This window comes from Bidens hawaiensis, unplaced genomic scaffold (assembly GCF_021521415.1).
Source record: "Bidens hawaiensis isolate Kalapana, Puna unplaced genomic scaffold, B.hawaiensis_p1.1 tig00028006_1, whole genome shotgun sequence".
Classification (NCBI taxonomy): Eukaryota; Viridiplantae; Streptophyta; class Magnoliopsida; order Asterales; family Asteraceae; genus Bidens; species Bidens hawaiensis.
The window spans coordinates 122,997-145,129 of record NW_027494544.1 but is presented as its reverse complement, the minus strand read 5'-3'; the positions used below and the strand labels follow the sequence as shown (position 1 = coordinate 145,129).

The following is a 22,133-nucleotide window of genomic DNA, read 5'->3' as shown; positions in this document are numbered from 1 at the left end:
TATCTTGTGGGTTGACCCGCCCCGCTCGATGTTAAGTCGGGTGCATACCCCTTCACTGACATCCCTTATCAGTCATTGTTGGTAAACTTGAATATCATGATCACTAATATTGAGCGATGGGCTTTTGATGAAAGAGTATTGTTTATACTCATTCGGTGTGGTATTATTTGAAGTATTGTGTGGGAGAATACTTTAACCGAGATTTACATTTAGTGGTTACATAAAAAAGGTACCATAATTATACATGAGAAGGTTCACACAAAGATACAGGATATAAGTTAGGTTTGATTATCTAATTACAAATTAATGTACAGAGGTAATTAGTTTTGTTTACCATGTAATCATGTTTGGTGTTATATTAAATTTCAATGCTTGTAAGTTGTAAAAAAAATAAAATAGTCGTTTTGAGAGTTACACGAGAAAAAGGCATTTGTAATGTAATTCAAATTGATATTACATAGCAATTGGTTTAGAATAACTCCAGAAAACTTTAGCATGCCTGATGATTTATATGCCTAGCAAAATCGGTTTATATGCCTAGCAAAAGAAGGCTAGTAGAATAACCGGGTCGAACGCGTAACTGGCACATAACCCAGCGCCCACGCACGATTGATAAAAGAAACAGAATGATACATCATATTTTCTTTCTTACTTTCCCATTTGTAAAGTATGTGGGAGTTGCCCCCGGTTTGTATATGCACAAGCATCAACTACAATTAACACCATTGATTCAAGTTTCACACGCTTTTTACCTTCTAAAATACATCTTTCTCTCTATATATCTGTGTCAGCTATATTCAAATTCCCGAAATACCCACGCTGTTAAAACGAACAAAAATATATCTTCTCATGCCCGCCAAAAAGCCTCAACATCATTACTGTACAACGATCGATCTTGAATCTCCAAGTTAGCAACATGCCAATTCACAAGGCATGATTGTACGCATTTACACAAAACAAGTGCAGCCGGGAAAATCCACCACTCGCTTTCCTCCCTGCATCAATAACACCACCCAAAATGTTAAAACACCACTGGTAATTTGTTTAAAACATAATACATGAGACCACTAAAGTTGACTCGACTTACATGTTCCATGGCTGTGGAAACTTGGTACTGTGTTGACTGAAGTAGTGAGCATAACCACAGATAAAAGCAACCACCTGAAAGAAAATAAGTCATATATGGCTAACAAAATACAAGTTTGTGAGTGAGTAAATATTTTAGTTTTAGGTGAAATACCACATTAACTAAGGATGTTATGTTCCAGAGAGCATACATACGAGCTAGGCCTGCAGAACGCCTCGGTCCTTGACTAAACAGAGCATTAATCCCGGCTGGAAAGGGAAGCAATATCCCAAGTGGCAATATGAAGACAACAAGAAACACGTCCCCAAAAGAAATTGAATATAACTGGAGCAGTGTAAGTAAAACTAAACTAAAATCTCCTAATAGTAGCATTGAGATCACCAATCCAACAAGATCCTGCACCAACAACCAACATCACATGTTCACACCTATTGTTATTACACAGTTAGACACACCAAACACATAAGAAAAGGGAATGAATTAGAAAAAACCTGATGGCCGACAGGTTTTGTGTTGTGGATTATAAAAGAGAGGGGAAATAAAATGTCTCTCTTTTCATTGAAGGCTTGCAAACTGTTAAGATCTAAAATCCTACCATAACTCCCCTTTTGTATTGTATTCTTTCGTGTTGAATCATTACTGACAAAAAGAGAACTTGTTATTTAAAACATAACTTTAAAAACGACATGAATATTTATAAAATACATTTGCTTACCTCGCTTGTTGGCTCTCTTTATTAGTTGTATCAGTATTCTCAAAGGAAATAAGATCAGGTTCATCAACAGAAGATACAAGCAGTCCATATTGATAATATTCACCATTCGTGGGTTCAAAGAAGGCAAGATCTACACGTACACCATAATTCTTTAAAGTAGGATTGGCATATGTTTCTAACCACATCACAACATTCCGGAACATTCCTCTGAGTCGACCCCGTCTAACCAACCGCAACTGTGCATTCAAGCCCGCCACAAACCGATACCAACTGGTCGGAGGCATAGCCTGTAAAAGGCATTGTGAAAAGAGGTTGTCTAGGATATGTAATTTTGAAAGAAAACTGTAGAGGGTGAAATACAAACCTGATTCATGAGGGTAGTAATGGTATTATCACTTTGAAGTGAGAAAGGTGACATGTAACTTCCATCACCACCAAACAAGAAAGACAATGGAAATCTACGATGAAGCTGAGAAGGAAGGTCACTTCTTTGTTCATCACCGCCAAGAAAAAAGTCCACATAGGCGAGCATTATATCAGTTGTTGCAGCCACCTAGACATTCAAGAGACATCCAAGATTTTAGATTATTTTTCCTTAAATGATAGTACCTGGTAAAAAGAACTAACCTTAAGTCCTTTATAGAGAGCACGTGACCGACAAGAACGTAAGCAGGCATGATCATATTCAGATCTAACAAATTCACGTATTCTTTGTAAAATCAGCTTTCTTCTCCATTGTTGCCATGACCATGCAAGAGGATAAGCAAGAAACACAAGAATGCTGTAGATCGATCCCTCCCACCATTGATAAGTAGCTAACGCGTTAATGTCATCAACAAATCTATTATACGCCCCTTCATATCTGCACGGTCAATTTAGTAATCTTAATACAATCACCACCACGAAATCTGAAGAACAGTTGAAAAGATAGAAGTAAGAAGTAAGAAATATAGAAAAGGAACTTACACAATATCTTTCACTTGCTCAGGAGGTACATGAGGAAGATGCCAAGGATCACTGAAAGTATTTAGACCCATAAAGTACATTCTATAAGCATGACCGTGTGACTCCTCGACTCGGTTGGTTTCCAGAACCTGAAAGCCAGAATGTATAATAATTATGATAGGAACATTTTTATACTAGCATATGAAAACTTCATGATTAGTTATAAAAAAACCTCATTTAATGATTCTAAGAAAGGGAAAGAATGATCCAAATGAGATCCTTGTTGAGTAGGAACGGGGCCGGGTGACTCATCAAACCCTACAAATTTCATTCTTGCAACACTAAGCACAAGAGCAAATAAGATGAGAAGGCCCAATAGAAGTAGACCGAATAACCAAGGACCGCCAAATGTGTAAATCAACTCTTCAAGAGCTGTATAACAGTTTGGCATGTGATATCTGTCTAAAACACATTTGTAAGGACAGGGTGTCTCGGTTGTACCCCCTGTGACAAATAAGCATTCATGAGTTTAATCATGTTTTATAACTAAATGGCACAGAAGATTATAAATATAATCAGAAGTAACTCAATACCTCGAACAGGGACATAAAGTGCACGATGAGGAAGCTCATTGGATGGACACTGAATACACAGAGACCTGTCAGATCCTGTAACATTTTTGTAGGTACCAAGAGGGCATTCCTGTAAAAATGCATCAAAACAAAAGACAAAACATTTAAAAAAAACTGTTAAAATAATGAAAATAGATCAAACAAAAAGACCACAAATATACCTCACAAAATATCCCATAAAGTCCTTTAGGGCAAGACTTTCCAGTGACAGTTCCATTTTCACCAGCACCATCATCATTTCCACCAAGCCCTCCCCTATCATGATAGTAGACATTGATGTCATTAGAAGAAAATTGATAAGTGATTTGAATCATAATCTGTCATATTAAAGTTTATGAAAACAAACAGAAAGAAATGTGACACGAACCCAATTGATATGTTCCCTTTGACACTAGCAACTGGTTGATACACATCGCCAGTTGTAATATGTGACCAATGAAAATGGATTCTTCCACCACCTCCGCCGCCACTCCCATTGGGATTACCATAACCGCCGCCACTTGAAAGAACTCCAGATTCACCAACAGACAAAGAATTTACAAACAAAAGAATCGTGCCACCAGAACCACCACCAGAATGGCCACCCAAATTGTATAATTTGCTGGCAGTCTTGTCTCCATAACTTCCTCCATCAGCAATAAGTGATCCATCAACACTCACACTTGAAATTGGATGCTCCAACGAACCAATTACTACACATTACATTGCAAATTATAAACCCCACAAAAAGATGAATAGCAAATAAAAATGTTTAAACGAACAGGTTGCACAGTTGCGCACACCTAAAACACCACCACCAGCGGTTGAGTCAGCAATGCTATCATTTCCACCTCCACTACCTAGCTGACATGGCAAATCAGCATCACCATATGGAAGACCGCCTTCAATGCAAGTCCCGCCATAACAACCATGTCCACCTGTACCACCATATCCTCCCCCACTCCCAATCCCATTGCTTAATAACTGTCCCCTACCAACACCGCCCATACAACCTGTCAAGAAACAATTAGCACACCAGTTAACTAAAAAAAGACTTCCATTAATAAAATTCATTACTATATTTCATTTTATGAGCATACCCATCTGAGATGTGCTGACTGTACCCGTAGAGGGAACAGTAACAGTCCTTGACCTATGGAAATGGACAACAGACCCTTTTACAAGGCCTTCAATCAGGATATCTTCAACACGACATATTTGAAGTGTGAAGGACAATGAAGCATTCACATTACAATCATCAGGTGGATGAAGTAACTCTTCTGGACATTGTGAAAGATCACAGTTCAACTTCGGTGTCCTGGGATATCCAACACAAAAATATTTCATTGATTCAATAAAAACATTTTTTAGGTTTCATCATATTCAGTAAACTAAAAGAGAAATCAACTTACATAGCGTTAGTTGTAGCATTTTCTAAGGGACCACGCAGGATAGAACCTGGACCAACCTTCAAACAACAAATGTGGTTTTTTTTCAGTTTTAATTCAAATGTCACATTATCAGGTCACAAAAAAGTAGATTTTTACATTGAGACTGTAGAACAGTGATAGAGCCAATCGTTGTGCTTCAATACAGTCGCCTGGCCCTGACAAATTTAGAAACCCCTGACCACGAACCTCAAGATTTGCATTAGAATGTATTGAAGAAGATTCCTGAAAACAAATGTGTGGTCAGTACAAGGGTTCATTAAAGAATACAGAACATAGCAAATAACATAGTCTCCTGAGTACCTTGAGAACAATAAGATTGCTAGCCTCAAGAACTGAGGTCCCCATAGTCCTATCACCTTCACCGTCAACAATTAATTGTGAATTCCACATCAAAAACATTTTTACAGACATACGCAGAGCACCATAAACCTAAAAAACACCAATAACCACATTGTCAGAGACCTAAAGAATGCAGAACTTGTATTAGAAAATTACATATTACACCAGACAAAATTTAAGGTTTAAGTTGAATAAAGTAGTTGCTTGCCTTTAAGATAGAATTACTCATCAACAGCTCTTCTGCAAGTACTTCAAATTCTGATAAAGAATAATGATTCAATCCAAAGCTCAAGATAGCTCCATCCAGGAGACTAATTTGGCCTTGTACCTAAACAAAAAAAAAACATAATAAAACAACAAAAAATCATATCATATGGTAATTCATTCATGATATATAACAAACACGAGATACGATACTTTAAATAAATTAAATTAAAAACAGCATAGCCAAAGAAGGTACATATATGATACAAAAATTATCCATTTGAACATATATTTTACTGACCTGAACACGGCTCCAAAGTAAGGGAACTGCAGCCTTAGCAGAATTCCGAATGCAAATACTGGTCAAAAGAGGCTGATTTGGGAACTCCATAAAGAGTGTGTCTGTATCAGTTGTCAAGTTTAAATTGTCAACTATAAGGCTTCGAGGCACAGCATCATAAAAGGTTCCTGCAGCACCCGTATTTGATGGACAGCCAACACTATTTCCACCTGCCAAGGAGTACAGATAGATAAAGACTCACTGGCCAAAAGACTGCATGAATGAACACTACAAGCATATGCAGAAAAAAAGGGACATAACTCAGGAATTAAAGTCAACAGGACAAGAACATATATTTCCTACCATGAACAAAGATTTTAGGGTCTTCATGTCTGCTAAACACATCTGTAGCAATTCTTCCTCCACCACCACCACCAAAACCATTACCTCCAGAAGCACTTATTTTGCCACTTCCAGTCCTGCACTTAAAAACAAGCTCAGATTAAGTCAAACTGTACATACACATTATCAGAATTCACCTACTTCAAAAGGCATGACCGATGCTATTGAACTTGAACTAATTGATATCTTCAACTTCACATGCTTACCAAATCAGTATACTGGGACCCAAGGGTAACATGGGAAGAAGAAACTGACAAACTACCATACCAGATACAGGGGCACTTCAAATGTGTAAAACATGAGGAGCATCATCATATGCATGTTCAATTCCTCATACATCATAAACAGATTTATTAAACCAAGGATCCTTTATATGAAAAAATATAATTGTCAAACAATCTATCATGAGTGAAACCTAAGAATCCATGTAAATTATCAACTGATATGACTAGAAATCAATCTATTTTGAATAAGATTATTAGTCAAACACCGTCTTCTGCTTCTTAAGTAATCTAGTTACCTACCTTAGTTTACCTATGTTTTATATCATTTCACGCACTTAGGAACCAAAGTTCTTTTAAAACTTAGAGCATCATATCTAGCATTACTAGGCCTTTAATATCATCAAGATTACTTCTCTTTTGGCAGAAGCCATAATACAGGGAAAGGATTTCAATGCATAGTTTCTAGCTTGTGAACAATAAATAATATTGCCACTAAAATAATCCATGTAACATGTTCACCAAAGAAGAGAGTTGTATTGAAAAGTAGCACTCATATTTCACAGTTGAACATAGAAGGAAACTTCAAAATATCATGTAATTATCCAGCAAGGTTATGGAACACAAATGATATAAATAGAATAAAATCTAGCAAGTCACACAATGGCATTTACTGTTACGTTATAAACAGCAATAGAGATCACTTGCCACCCATGCAATGTATCCAATCAAGATACACATTACCTAATAAACAGTTCTAAAAAGGAAAAAGATATTACATCTTAGAAGCCTTGATGTAGATGCTGCCACCCGAGCCACCACCGCCTCTTGGACTCCCATCTCCACCTTCCGCCAACAAAAAACCATTCATCTCCACACTACCATTAACAACCATCATTATCTTCCCACCGCCACCGCCTCCATAATCCACCTCTTTACTAGTAGTCCCACCTCTACTCCCATAGCTCAACGGCTTCTCAAAACTCGACCACATATACGAATCACCACCCCAAACATCATCCACATCCTGCTTACCGTCCGCCAAACACGCAGCACCTCGTCCCCCATACCCTCCCCCCGATCCATCAACCCCCTGAGGCGTCCCACTGGTCTGCTCCGGCGGATCACCGGCCAAACCAGTAGTATTCACAACCGACCTGTTTCCGAAAACCGCATTCGTCGCCACTAACTCAAACGATCCAACAACTATCTGCGCATTCTCACCTAAACTAAAATTACCACTAACATTTACGCCAATCTCGCAACCAGAAACAACCGAACAATTGACAGTCACATTAGGAAGAATAATAAAACTCCCCTTCCCAGCCAGATACACATTCCGAGTCAAATTCAAACTAGAAACAACCTTACAAGTAGTATCCAACGAGCCTACTCCACCTAGGTCATCCTCACATGACGCTGACGACGGACGCGGCGGCGGCGGTGGCGGAGCCGGCGGCGAGTAGTCCTGCCGGAACAAACTTCCGTCAGCATCAACATCATTCCAATCCAATACCGCAACGATCGGAACAAACAGAATCAATAACACGGTTATCGAGAACAGATTCCGCGCCATTATTATTATTATCAATGAATCATTGTTGTTGTTATTGCATCAATCAAATTGCATCATCGGCAGAGCATATGCGATTGAGATTGTTAGGGTTTGAGTGTGGAATTGGGATGAATGGAAACCCTAGGTGACGGTTATTGATTGTGAAAGGAAGTTGTGTGTGTGTGTGTGTGTTTTTATGGTGTGTTAGTGTGTGAGAGAGAAAGAGAAAAAGCGGTTTAATAAGAAAGTGGAGATGATGAGAGATTAAGAGAGATTTGAAATCTAATACGGGAGGTTAGCACGTGATTTAACAGGTGGATGCGCACGTGCTAATCTAGTATACCAAGAATATTATTATTATTATTATTCATGTAATGTTTGTTAAAATCCCTCAGTTATGGTCTAGTGGTAGTCTGGTAGGAGTCTTGGGTTTTTTAATGGAGACTCCAATTCGAATCTCATATGTGTCATATTTGGGTGGATATTGGCAATGATGGATTTGAGCTAGGCCTTGTGCAAAGGTTGTCAGTTCGAATCCTGAGCCCACCCGGGTTTTCATCCCACCGTGTATTACGCCAAAGAGTTCTACTCTTGATGTGGCACAACGGCTGTCAAGTGGCAGTCAGCGGTATGGTTTCCCGGGTGAACGCCCAAGCCAAACTCTGAAGCCAGCGTGGGCCCGGTTAAGACAACATAGTCTGGCCAGAGTAGGGCATCGGGACTCTCTAAATTTAGAGGATGCGGTAGCCTAAATACAAGAAAGTCGCCGTTCTAAAAAAATGTAATGTTTGTTAACGAATCTAAGTAAATTGATATAAGAATTATTATATAAGAAACTTTCATTTTGGTGTAGGGTTAACTTGTAAATATTATTTTGAAAAGCATACAAAGTTCATTGTTAGTAGAATGATAGAAAGATGGAATATTGTGTTTTTTTGCAATTGAATTATGGCATATCAGCATCGTCAGTATATTTTATATTTATTTTTTAGGTTAATGTATTCTTTGATCGCTTAACTTAATCATAAGCGAGTCTCAAGGTTTTTTTGTTTTGGATTTATTTGCAGTTTTATTATGTTAAACATAGATTGGAAATTATTCGTTTTTTGCATTATCGTGTCATAATATGAAAAGGGAAATGTACATCTATTTTGTATGTGTTATACATTTTCCTTTTTAAAGTTAATAGACAAATAAAGAAAATGGCATAATTTGTCATACATTTTCCTTTTTTTTTAATTTATAGACAAAATAAAGAAAATGGTATAACTTGTCATACAATGTACATTTCCCTTTTCAAACTTTATAGACAAATATAGAAAATGGTATAGTTTGTCAACAGTGATACTTTATATAATGTAAGGCTGAGGGGTGTGGGGGGCTTTAATGGGGGTTTTAGCGGTGGCTCCAACCAATAATATTATGACGTGTGGCAGAGAGAGAAACTGGATAAGGAGGTTGTTGGAGCCCCCGTTAGAGCCCTGGCCCCTGGTGTGGAGGGGCTCCAGTGAAAATAATTTTTTTTGCATTTGGAATGAGCTCAACGGCTCTTTTTGAAAACCTATGTACCTTTCTCTCTCTCTTCTCCCGCTAACAGGCTCACGCCTGCATGTTTTTTCGCGCTAGCGCCCCGTTAGCGCCCCCGCTAGCGCCCCGGTGGTGTGGTGTTAGCGCCTGGGGGCGCGAGCGGAGGGGCTCTAGCGCCCCCGTTGAAGCCCCGCACCCCTCAGCCTAAGCTCTGTCACATAATGTGAAGGAACTACAATTAAAAATGGAAAATATTCCACCAAAGAATGTATTAGATTGGTTAATAATGAAATAATATTAAAATTATGTCCATCGAATTTATAGAGATCTCACTTTCCTTTATAATAATGGAGAAACTTCATACTATAAAAATAAATAAAGAAAGAACTCTCCTATGTTTGACCAGCAATGAAGAGTTGAAGACTACATCGATTCAGTTATATAAGTTAGTTATCAGTTATATGAGTTGGTTGCAGATTAGTTACCAGTTGTTTGAGTTAGTTAGAGATCAGTTTTCAGTTATAACTTCTTTCTGTTACACTGATGATTAGAGATATGGTGGAGGACTGGAGGGGGAGTTTTTTTGTTTCAAAGGGCAATTTTTAACATTTTAATTTCATTCATAAATGATGAACCAAACACCATATAATTCATATGGAATTAATTTCAAGTCTTTCATAAACATTTTGCAGACCAGATGAAGTGATGAACCCCTAATTAAACGAATATGTCATCCAAAATGATAAAATTATTATTCAAAACGTAATTGTATGAATGTCAAATATGTTTTGAGGACACATTCAGTTCTATATTTGTATTACGGGATTAGCTTTGGATTTCAAGCGGGTCAAAACATAACTTTGATATTTCGATTTTAGGAAACCATTAATCCTGTTTTTTGGTTTTTAATTTACATATGGGTTTGGTTCGGTTATTGGTTAGTTTCACATTTGGGATTATGAAAGCCCATGCTAATGATAATCAAAAACAAAGTTTTATTGGAGAAGGAGTATAGTATTTTCCGATATCATAAACGACTTTCGCACGTACTTTGATAGGTCAGATTGTAGATATACATGTACAAAATTTCTGTTGCATCATGTCAATTGTCGAGCAATGACAACTAGTTCTATATATTAATCACTTATCTTTTCCTGATATTTTCTTAGGGACTTAGTTTTCCATTGTAATTGTCTTTAGCCTTACTGTTGTCTTAGCTTGGTCAATGCAAATAAATTTGCTAGTTATTAATTGGCTTAGCCTTAGTTTTGTGTTAGCGTGACCTTGATGCCTAAATTTGTTATAAGAGAGAATATACGCATTTTAAAGAGAGGGTTACGTGCCACCTTAAGTATCTCTACTTCTATCTTTTACATCTTTTGTGTTATCAGTAGCTATAGTGCTATTATTTTTACTTTTTAGTACTTGTTTTGTTGTGTTGATTCCCTGTCGTACACTTTATATTATCTATATACTTTCTAAGATATGCAGGTCTCTTTATCTTTCAAGACAAAGGAAAAGTTTGCCTCATCTTACCATCCCTATACCATACTAATACCAATAGCTTTGCTATAAGCAAGAATACATGTTCATGCTAAATAAGTTAATATGTTCGTTTTTGTTGCTTCACACAAATGCATTGAATCGGGTCAAGGATTAACGAGCACAAACCAATACCGTAAAAAAGAGCTATAGATTCTCATCAAAGATGTTTGCTTGTTTTTGTGATATAATTAGCCTATGCATTCTTTACTCATGCCATCCGAAAACTCGAGTAAAATTGACATGACAAGAACATAGAAAGCAAAAAAGCCGCTCGACATACAGAATAAACCCATCGCTAATTCGAGTACAACTTTACAAAATGTATGGGCTCTATGGTTTTATACTATATTATCTTAAAGTTGAGAAATGCGGTGTTAATTGTCCTTATTTCTTGGATAATTTGAAGATTTGGATTGAGACTGGAAAAAATCAAATGTAGCACCTGGTCCAAATGACCGTCTCACTGCGCTTGGGGAGTCAGAAAGAAGCGGCTCAAATACCGAATTCCTCCCGTTTTTAGATTGAGAAATCGACAAGGGGGACAGATTATCAGTGTCCAAGGTTCTTGGTTGCGGTTCTATGTTTCCCAGTGACAAGATGGGCCCACCCAACCGCTCGGCTTGTTGGAGAATGTTGATTTTACTTGATCTGTATGTGTATCTGAAATACTTCAAAGCTAGTACAGGGCCCATCCCTGCTGCTACTATGAGCTGAAAAGGAAAAACAAGTTAAGAACACATCATTAGTTTGCTAACCGTTCAGTGGAAAGTTCGTTTATTTAATATATGAATGAACATGAGCACAGGTCTCATTCTTCATTTATGCTCATAAACGTTCGTTTACGTTCAATCATTTAAATTCATTTGTGTTTGTTCGTTACGTTCATTTATGTTCATTAGATCACGTTTGTTATGTTTGTTCCTTTATTTATTCATTTGATTTTTTCATGTCCATAAAACTTCATGTAGTTTAGTCTATTTTTTTAGGCCCAACAATTGATGTTCAAGTTTACTTTTAGTTGGTGTTTGTTCAATTATGTTCGCTTATGGTTCATCTATGTTCCGTTATGTATGTTCATTTATATTTGCCCATCTTGTTCATTCATTGTGCGACTTTGGCCTAATTCGTTTACAAGCCCATCTAAAAAAAGTTGAAGTAAAAAATGAAAAGGGCCGAAGTAGCACAAAGTGTTATCTTAACTAAGAAACTACATTACTATCTAATTAACATGTTTTTTGTAATCATATGCAATAATTATTTGTATTAACTTTTTGGACAAAAAATTATTCAGGCCAACGCAACACGACCGTAGAAATCATAAATGGAAGGATTACTTACAAACATGGTGTTCCAGTAAGCTGGCTGTCTACACAGGCGATACATGATTGTGAACATCCCAGATCGTGGCAAAGCACTCACAATCCAATTGATAATATAGAAAACTATTAAATTCCCCCATATAGCAACATGTTGCAATATTGTAAACGAACTGCACATCGGATAAAAAAATCAATAAGACAATAAGCAAACTGAATCAAAAACAGATAACTGACAAAAGATAGCAATGAGCACAGAATGTATTGTGATAACTTACTTGGTTTCTAATGTGACTACAAAAGCCTGCAACCAAACACACCCAGAAAGCGCCACCATTGAAACCTCTTCCAATTCACTTTTCTCAAATGCATACGCATGTATAGTTATCGCAAACACAACAATTGCCTGAAAAAATTAATTATCACAACAATAAATAGTCTATATCAACATATAAATGTATGTGTGTGTAATATATACATGATCGGGATCATTTGAGAGCTTCCAAATAATATGAGAACTTAAGAGCTCTTAACAACCAATAATTTATTTATTTATTTATTGTATATAATTAATATTATTTAAGGGTAGTTTTGTCATTTATTAAATGTAATTTTATGATTACATATATGTAAATTGGTTATTGCACATATGTAAACTTGGGATTACATTTTGGTGATATGTTCTCACAAAATTACATATAAATGACAAAACTATGATTAAAATAATATTAAATAGATAAAACAGATAAATAAAATGATTGGTTGTTAGGAATTCTTGAAGTTCATTAATTCTTTGGAAGCTCTCAAACGATCCTGATCCTCTATGTGTGTGTGTGTGTATGTGTGTGTATAATGATGAAGAAAATGCTAATTAAGAAACACAACTCACATGAAAAAGAGCACGGCCAAACCACCCAGCAAATGTGGTAGGATTCAGAAGCCTGTTACATATTGATCAATCCCATGTAAAATTAGAATCACAAAAAAGAATGTTATTATAAGTTTCAGTCATAACTCATAAGAATCCTAACCTCCCTGCTTGACAGTAAAACAATATTTGCGGGTGCTGCATAACGGTTTTCTCACTTAAATCTTTATCAAGAACACTAACCAACACAGGAACACTTGTGTAGAAAACATTATAAGCCATAAGACTGACAGAGTTGAAAAGGCTAGTACCAGAAACACCTGAAACAAACGAGAAGCTGAAAAGAATTTAAGTCAGTGCTTGCATAATAATATTAGAAAATTAAAATAAATAGATTAGGCATTTTAATGACTAAACTCACAATATCTGGATGAAGCATATGAGTAGGGATTTATAGAACGAATATTGTGAAAGAAACGCGGTACGGTTATATGAATACCGTCCATGAACAAGTATCAATCTTGTAAGGAACCTGAACTCTGTAAATCAAACAAAATAGTAAGCTTTCAATTAGGGGTCTAAAAGAATCATACATTAGTTAGTTAGTTAAGTTTTAGATCTGACTTCCAATACTATAATCAGCAGCCCTTGCTGCCTGCAATCCTTCTCTTCCACTTATTCCAACACCAATATCAGCTTGTTGGATCATTCTCACATCATTCCCACCATCCCCAATGGCAAGAGTTCTATAATCACAAGATTTAAGAAGCTCTACAAGCTACAAATTGTAACAAAATTAATTAATATTTAAGATAAAAGCTTAAAAAACAAAAGGCGATTAGTAAAAAGTGTACCTGTGCCTTCTGTGATGGTGTGACACGACAACATATAGCTGTTCTTGACAATATTGCTAACTCGGTGAACGCTTTCCGGTAATTTTTTAGTGCGATTTCAAGAGCCCATCCATCAATGACAAAAGCCACGTCCTATAAAATGAAAAGAAAAAAAAAGGTAAAAAACCTAAGGCTAGTTACATAACAAATGTGAGTTTTTACTTTTTACCTTAGGTTCTGCTTTTGTTATTCTCATCGTAAGCAAAACTCTTTCAAGGTTTCTGCAAACTTCATCCTCTGTTTTCCCATTAATCAATAGAAGTTGACCTTTTGGTTCTGCATACTTCCAGCAAGTAAGTTGTAAAAGCTTCAACTTCTATGTTATAATATATACATAAAATGTATGCGTATGTAAAAGGCCTACCTGGAGAAACAAAATTGCATGACAAAGCAATCTGTATAGCAGTATTCTGTTTGTCTCCGGTCAACATCCAGAAATTTATACCAGCTTTTCTTAGCGTTTCAATAGCTTCTGGTACACCATCCTGAACAACATACAAGATATAAATACAGCTTTTTTACTTATTATGATTCCTTTTTTGAAAAAAATATAGCATTCATTACCTGTAAACGGTCCTCAATTGCAGCAACTCCCAGTACTTCAAGGTCATGCTCTAATCTTTGACAAACCTCGGCTACTCTCCACTGCAAAAACCAATTTTGAGTTATAAATTACATTAATGCCCCTCAAACAGAGAGAATGTTTGGGTATTTGCTGTACCTCTCGATCAACTAACGTGCTATTAGCCTCTTTAAACATCAAAGACCATTCTTGATACTCAGCTTCATCTAACTCACGCCATGCCAAACAGAATGTACGGAGACCCATTTGGGCGTATTGATCTACAGCTTCAGAAAATGTCTTCGTTTGAAACCCTACCACGTTTTACAAGGGTTAAAAGTGATTAAATTTTAAAACTTGTTACAAAAAAATGAGACAATATTTGCAAATTAATGAGTACCAGCATATGCACAAGGAAGGATAGCTTCATCTGCTCCTTTGGACAACAGGATGATTTTGTTGGTACTACAATCTCTAACAACCACTGACATTCTTTTCCTGTCAGAGGTAAACTCAAGGTAGTCCAGGACCTCATACTGAATTACTGAACCATTAAAGTTGATATCTGCAATAAACCAACACGTGGTTCATTAAAAATGTCACTGTATTAATCTGGCTAAGCTTAGAGCTAAAGAAGAACTTTTACCAAGAATATTAGAACTTTTGTTGACAAAATCCATATGCATTGAAGCAGCTGCACGCACTAGAGCTTCTTCATCCTGAGACTGAGCCTTATATGAAACTATGCCACTTGGACTGTAAGCAGAAGATAATTTCAGTTGCAAGAACAAATAGATCATGCCAGTGAGATAGAACCATAATGAATTGAAACAGTCACATCTACTGATCTACTTATTAACAATGTGTCCAGATTAGATGGCGTAAAGAAGAAAAAGGCAAAGTCAATGAGCAAAAACCTTTTGATAGGAATGACAGTGTTGCATATTGCCATGACAGTCAAAAATTTAATGGCATCTGGAGAACCAGTATTGATGGCTCTGAGTAGCTCGACATCTGGTACAATTAAAACATTAAGAGAAACTCCAGATATGAAAGCACAAGTACATAAAAAGTCAATGAAGTCAAGGTAGGAAAAAGGTAACCTTTTACAGCATCTCCATTCTCATTGCCAAAGAACGTCCCTGCTATGCAACATCTCTTAAAAATCATCTTGTTTTCTGTAAGCGTCCCTGTTTTATCTGTGAGTATGTACTCAACTTGTCCCAGGTCTTCACTAATTGCTGTGCTGGCATATATAAGAAAACGCACAGCAATAAAGTGAGTAATGTGAGATAGACATGTGTAAACAAAGTAACAAACAAACAAACTGTACTTCTCTTACTTTGTTGCATTTGCTGGAGTTCCAGTCTCTACATCAACCATCTGTTTATCCCAGTCAATGAACTTTGCATACAAACTTTTAACTAGATCTAATGACACCTGCCAAAAAAAGAGAAAATCAGCCTTTTTACCATCACTCCAGTCCCTGTTCAATTATATGGGTCACTGTTCTTCACATATCTTCTAAAAAATAGTTAATTATAATGGAAAAGTTCATATATAACAAAGCATGCAAAATATAAAGACATCATAGAGTTTTTACCTTTATAGATATGGGTATCATGATAGAACAAAGAAGCTCAAATCGCAAAGGAATGATCAGTAGTTCATACCACGGACCCTCATCTGGATATAGAACATACCAATGCTGCATAAAGAAGATGTAAATCATTTAAATCGAGATCACATAATAATTACAATGAATATATATTATTTTTCTTGCAAATGATGAAAGTGACAAACCTTTCTTGCTTCTGTATCCTTCCACACATTCCCAGCTATACCTAAAACAATTACCACTACAATCTGAAATATGAAGATAGCACCGGTCAACTTGTCAATCATTGCATCCATAGCAGTAAGCTTTGGTTCTGCTACACCTCTACTCATGCCCAATTTGGTCTCATTGCCTAGAAAACAAAACATGCATCACATACAATTATTATAAATCACTTGTATTAAAGAGAGGCATATAATACTCAGAAGATAAAAACATGCCTGTATATACAGCAACACCACAAGCCCAATCCGTATTCCTTAAATAGCATGATTGTAGGATTGTGTTCTTTATGGTTAGAGGGCACATATCATTATCTATAAAAGGAGGAAAAAGCCGTAGATTTGCATCAAATCTTCTAATGTCCTTATCTGGGTTCGGGCACTCAATCACACCCTGCCCAAACAAATACACAAATTTATAATATTTATTAAAAAGGTGTGAGATGATGATCAGAATGCCTCAACTTATAAAGTATATGAAAATATTACCTTGATTTTGTGCAACAAATCAGAGTCAATACCCATGAGAGAGGGAGGTATGCTCCTTGTTTTAAGATCGGTTTCACCATCTAGGGCGGATGTCTGCATATTATGTTGTATAATTTAAGGTTATAAATACAAAAACATAGTAATGAATAGTTTGATCAGAAAACTGGAAGACTCGAATATCATTGCACTTAAATAGTCTCAAAACTAATGAATAATTGGATCTAATTGCTCTACTTTCCACCAATAGAACCGATGAGATATTTTGAATTCAGTTAGAATTAAACTTTAACACATGGCATGATTGTAAACAGACTTGTAAACGAACACGAACGAAACATGTACGTGTTCGTTCAACAAATGATTGAACACGGACAATTGATCGAATGGGTTTTCTTGTTCGTTTTCGTTCTTTAAGAGAATGAGCATGTTCTTTTTCGTTCATGTTCGTTTGTTAACAGTATAAACGAACAGTCGTAATGGGCATATAAAAGGTTATTAAAACTAAACAAAGTCGTAATGGGAATATAAAAATTTAATGAAAATTTATAACGAACGTAAACAAACGTAAACTAATAACATATATTGAACGTAAACAAACGAACATAAATGAACGTTCACGAATGTAAATGAGCGAACGAGACATGTGTTCATGTTTGTTCATTAACTAAATGAACAAAACTTTTTGTTCATGTTCATTCATTTATTAAATAGACAAAGTTTCCGTCGAACAGTTCACGAACTGTTTACTGAACGTTTGGTTAATTTACAGGCCTAATTGTAAATATAAGTAATAAGCATTTATTTGTATATTAGTACCAAATTGCCAATCTTAAATGCTCCCAAAACTTGGAGGCAATGAAATTAGAACACTGCCTTGTTATTCAGATGGTAACCCTTCAACTTAGAGTTTAACGCACAACAAAGATGTCCTAAAAATAATACTCATTTTCATATACAACAAATAATAAATCAGGAAATATACCTCCACATAACAGACTCCTTGTGGTTCAGAGGTACCGAGTAAAACAAGATCACATGGAACTTCATCATTTTCACGCAGCCACACCAGATTACCGACATGTATATCTTGAGCTTGAATCTTCAGTTAAAATTCAATTATGTAAAAGTGTGAAACACCAATTATTATAACAAGATCAATCAATTGATTTTAAAGGATATGGGATTATTGAGCTTGTTTAAAAACACATACACATTGCAATATATTGACTTACTAGTTTCTTAGAACCCTGTCTTACAACCCATACTTCTTTCTCATTCGCTTTCTTGTCAGACAGATATCTACAGTAGTCATCCCACCCCTCTTTCGTTGCCGACACTGCAAATATAAATATAAGCGGACCCCACGTACTAGCAGGATTGACAGGCGTTATAAGCGGCCACAGTTGAAGGCAAGCAATCAACAAAAAGTACTGATTCATAAACCGACTGAAACCAAAATTCACACAATAAGTCACAATACATACACAAATCCATTATATCCCTCAAACAATAACATTACCTGAACTGCTCCCATAAGTTCTTCGGGATAAAATTTAACAACGTATACTTCCTATTCGACACACGGTTATCGCAATAAAGCTCGTGCAACGACTCGTCATCGTTGACGTACACAAACCGCTTCATCCTTAACTTTATGCGGCCGCAAATATCATACTCCGAATACGTTCAAGTAAGTAAACCCTGATCCTGCAAATCTGCAATGCACTCGAAACTTATTCACCCGAACGAAAAAAACCGACAAACCCACATACAAAAAGGCAAAACTTTCACAAATTGTTCACACAAACATCACAGTTCCATAATTTAGAATAAAGGGTATTTTTCCTAATACGTTTTACTACAAAACAAAATAAAAACTTGACTTAAATTACTTAATCGGAAGACGAAATCGAATAATAAGAAGTAAGGTGGGCTGGGAATTACGTCGAACAGTTGGCGTGCATACGGATCAAATGAGAAATAAAGCAGATCAAAACGCGTATGAATGAAAGTAAACGGGAATTGTGATGATACCTGAAGAAAAGAAGAGAATATGCTATTATGGAACGGTGGCCCAGTGAGATATGATGAAGCTTCAATTAATGGCAAAAGTCAGCTTGTGATCGGTGAGTGAGTGAGTGAGTTAATAATCGTAAAATCGTAAATCATTTCATTTCCCAAAAGCCCCAAGAATTACAGGCAAATCTGGATGTGTGAAACTGCTATTAATGGCATTTGGGAGGCTTTTCATTTTTGTTTTCCTTTTCTTTTTTATATTTTTGATAATAATTAAAATATAAAGATGTTTTAAGGGGGTGTTTGGGATTTTGCTTATTTTCTCCTCCTTTAGATTTTTTAACTTTTGCAAAAAGGAGAAAATAGAAAAGGTGTTTGGATAAGGGAAAAGAACTTTAGGTTTTAACTTTTCATTTAGTGTAAAAAAACTGATTTTGAGAAGTCAGAAATTTATGACTTTTGGGTTAAAAATGCATATATACCCACAGAAGCTAATCCAAACACTTTTTTTAAAAACTCCTTTTCAAAAGTCATAAGTTATAAAGTCCTTTTGGACTAAATAAGCAATCCCAAACACACCCCTAAATCATAAAACAAATACCGGTATCGATTCTGATGATACAGTCATACAAATACCGTGTAATTCGGTGGTCATTCGGTCGGTATCGATTCGATTGAAAATCATAAAAGCAAATAGCATGATCGGTTCCGATAATACCAATACAGGATTCGATGTTGTTCGATCAAAGTTGGATTGTTGCGTTACTCTATTTAAAATTCAATTCCGTCTCAATGGATTTAATACCAGAATGTTGAGAAAAATATTTAAACACAACTACAGAAATTATAACAAATTTCGATGCTATATTGAATTATTGATAATATGATGCTGACGCTGATGTTGATTGATGGTCGGTTAGTTTGTACATATTTTAGTTCATTAATTTGTAGATATTTAGTTGTTTATTTCATGAACTTTGGTACTTCATACGTGTTTGTTATATTTCAGGTCACAGGTGATTAAAGCAGTTAATATGGACCTGTACGAGCACATAATGAAGACCCGGGATGATGTATGATAGTGTATGATCAAAACTGAAGAATCTGGGTAAAAGTTGGCTTAACATATCATTTGCTGAAATCAGAGTATCCTATGCTACGTAGAGAAGGGATGCAAATCAGGAAGTTTTAAAGTATGGTTTGTTGAATTAGAGTATCATACTCTAAAGTTAGAGTACCATTTGCTGAAACTAGAGTACCATATGCTGGACTAAATTAAACTACGGAGTCACAACATTAATTAAAAACCCTATATAAGGAAAAAGTTAGGGTTTGAGAAAAGACATCTCTAGAAGTAGTTACCAGAGCATTTTGAGAGCAGTAAAGGAGAAAACCATCAATTTCAATCATCTCTGCTTCAACTACATGATCCATAACATCGAAATCGAATACCGAGAGATGACGAATCGCGACTAATCCTTTCGAGTCATACCCGGATTCAAAGTTTGTAATTATTCAGTATATTCTTCATGTATTAGAACAACTAATTGTAATTATCTTTGTTAATATGTGAGTATTGATGTTTAGTATTTCGGTGCATTCAGTCGGTTTAGGTTTTTGTCGATCAGAACGATTAGTTTTTTCGGGTACTATAATAATTGCTAATAGGGTTGTGTTGGCTAGTTAATTGCAAGAAAGCGTACAATTGCCCTTAGTTGAGTCACACTTGCAGGAACCAGTGTCGTGTGTTAGCTATTGTTGATGCCTACGGTTTAGCTCGTTAAATAACCTTTAGTTGACTTAGGATAATTAATCTGTTAGGTTTAATTGCTTATTTGGATTCCCGAGTGTGATTTGCTTTGTTTATTGATTGAATCTTTGCTAATAACATAATTGATTTTAAAACCAAATTATTTGCTAGTGTGATCAGCACTTTTGACAAATTACTTCATAATGTTATGAACCAGTTTCACGTTACACTGACCACACACTCCTCGTGGTTCGACACCCTACTTACCCTAGCTTGCTCAGGTGATTAGGAACTGAATTTAATAGTTTTTTACTATATAGCGACATTCTAGCATCATTGATCGGTCAGAATCGGTTTAGTTCGTCATGGTATCGATACGATAAGCATAGCTTACGATACAAAAAAGATAATCAATTTTGAATATCACTTTGTTTTCAACAAAATTATACCGTAATGTCGTTAAAATAATTTAGACATGTCCTTGTATTCGGCCTTTTTTATAAGTTATAGAGCGAACATGATTTGAGAAAAGTTGAATCTGAATGAAAATCAAATGGACTAAAGGGATATATTATTTAAAGTATAATTAGTAAAACTCTACAAAAAAAATCATTTGGCTATTCTTATCGACATCATGTGAATATATAATTTAATGACGAAACTATTATTAGTGTTATGTTTAAAAGAGTCCTGCCCCTCTTTGGCTGGTATCAAATAGCTTTTCTTTAAATTCTGGGACTCGCCTTCTCAAAATAAGAGGATAGTAGGGGCGGACCTAGCTCTTCATCAGGGGTAGCCTCTGCTAACCCTCAACTTTTCGTCGATAGCGTAAAAAAATATTTTTTGAGGCAGGTTTTCGTATTTTGTTACCCCTAAAAACATATGGTGTTACCCCTATTTGTTTAAAGCTCAACCAATTTAAAAGTTCAACCTAAGAAGAGCTCAACCAAAGCTTAAAGCCCAAACCAATTAAAACTAATTAACCATTTTAAAAAATAATACTTGTTTGGAAATTGGAAACTAGCTAGACATGAAATAGTGTTTCACCAGACACTACCACTCGACACAATTTTGAGGTTGAAGTTTTTAATATGATTTTGGATATGCAAATTCAAGAACATGAAAATAGATTAAGTGAGGTCTCAACTAGTTTGTTAGAAAATATGTTTGGTTTAAACACTTACAATTCATTTTCTAAGTTTGATATATTTAAGATAGTGTCATTTTATGAGATGCGTCCGAATGATTTTAGTAATGAAGAAAGATGGTGTATTTGGGGTGATGATCTTACGACCTTTTATTACACTTTAAAGGAAGATGATAATTTTGCAAAAATGTGTGTAATGTGTGACCTTGCTTGTGTCATGGTGGAAACAGGAAAGCGCACCACTTTTCCTTTGGTTTATCGACATTGAAGCTAGCGTTGTTTTTACCGGTTGCAACCGCAACTGTTGAAAGATGTTCTTCTAAAATGAAGCTTATCAAGACGGATTTGTGCAACCGAATGGATGATGAGTA

At 35.8% G+C, this 22,133-nt stretch overlaps 1 protein-coding gene and 1 pseudogene across 2 annotated transcripts; both read right to left on the bottom strand.

The window, feature by feature from the left end:
- Positions 1 to 655: 655 nt before the first annotated feature.
- On the bottom strand, positions 656 to 7,841 carry LOC143576153 (uncharacterized; annotated as a pseudogene). Its single transcript, XR_013142899.1, has 20 exons — positions 7,035 to 7,841; positions 5,996 to 6,111; positions 5,654 to 5,862; positions 5,357 to 5,476; positions 5,110 to 5,238; positions 4,906 to 5,031; positions 4,771 to 4,826; positions 4,459 to 4,676; positions 4,162 to 4,371; positions 3,747 to 4,071; positions 3,541 to 3,634; positions 3,341 to 3,449; positions 2,980 to 3,251; positions 2,769 to 2,896; positions 2,430 to 2,664; positions 2,167 to 2,355; positions 1,579 to 2,089; positions 1,241 to 1,483; positions 1,088 to 1,161; positions 656 to 995 (listed from the first exon to the last, which is right to left on the bottom strand). The product of XR_013142899.1 is annotated as an uncharacterized LOC143576153 (transcript).
- Positions 7,842 to 11,204: 3,363 nt separating this feature from the next.
- Positions 11,205 to 18,529, bottom strand: LOC143576152 (phospholipid-transporting ATPase 2-like). Its single transcript, XM_077060316.1, has 24 exons — positions 18,369 to 18,529; positions 18,082 to 18,295; positions 17,832 to 17,948; positions 16,850 to 16,942; positions 16,580 to 16,754; positions 16,325 to 16,491; positions 16,125 to 16,229; positions 15,864 to 15,961; positions 15,625 to 15,767; positions 15,439 to 15,535; positions 15,168 to 15,277; positions 14,922 to 15,086; positions 14,681 to 14,835; positions 14,524 to 14,604; positions 14,324 to 14,444; positions 14,129 to 14,235; positions 13,921 to 14,052; positions 13,691 to 13,844; positions 13,488 to 13,605; positions 13,230 to 13,403; positions 13,088 to 13,139; positions 12,477 to 12,604; positions 12,221 to 12,371; positions 11,205 to 11,592 (listed from the first exon to the last, which is right to left on the bottom strand). Exons 1-24 carry the CDS (start codon positions 18,491 to 18,493, stop codon positions 11,257 to 11,259), a joined length of 3,318 nt encoding a protein of 1,105 aa, XP_076916431.1. The 5' UTR covers positions 18,494 to 18,529; the 3' UTR covers positions 11,205 to 11,256.
- Positions 18,530 to 22,133: the final 3,604 nt, after the last annotated feature.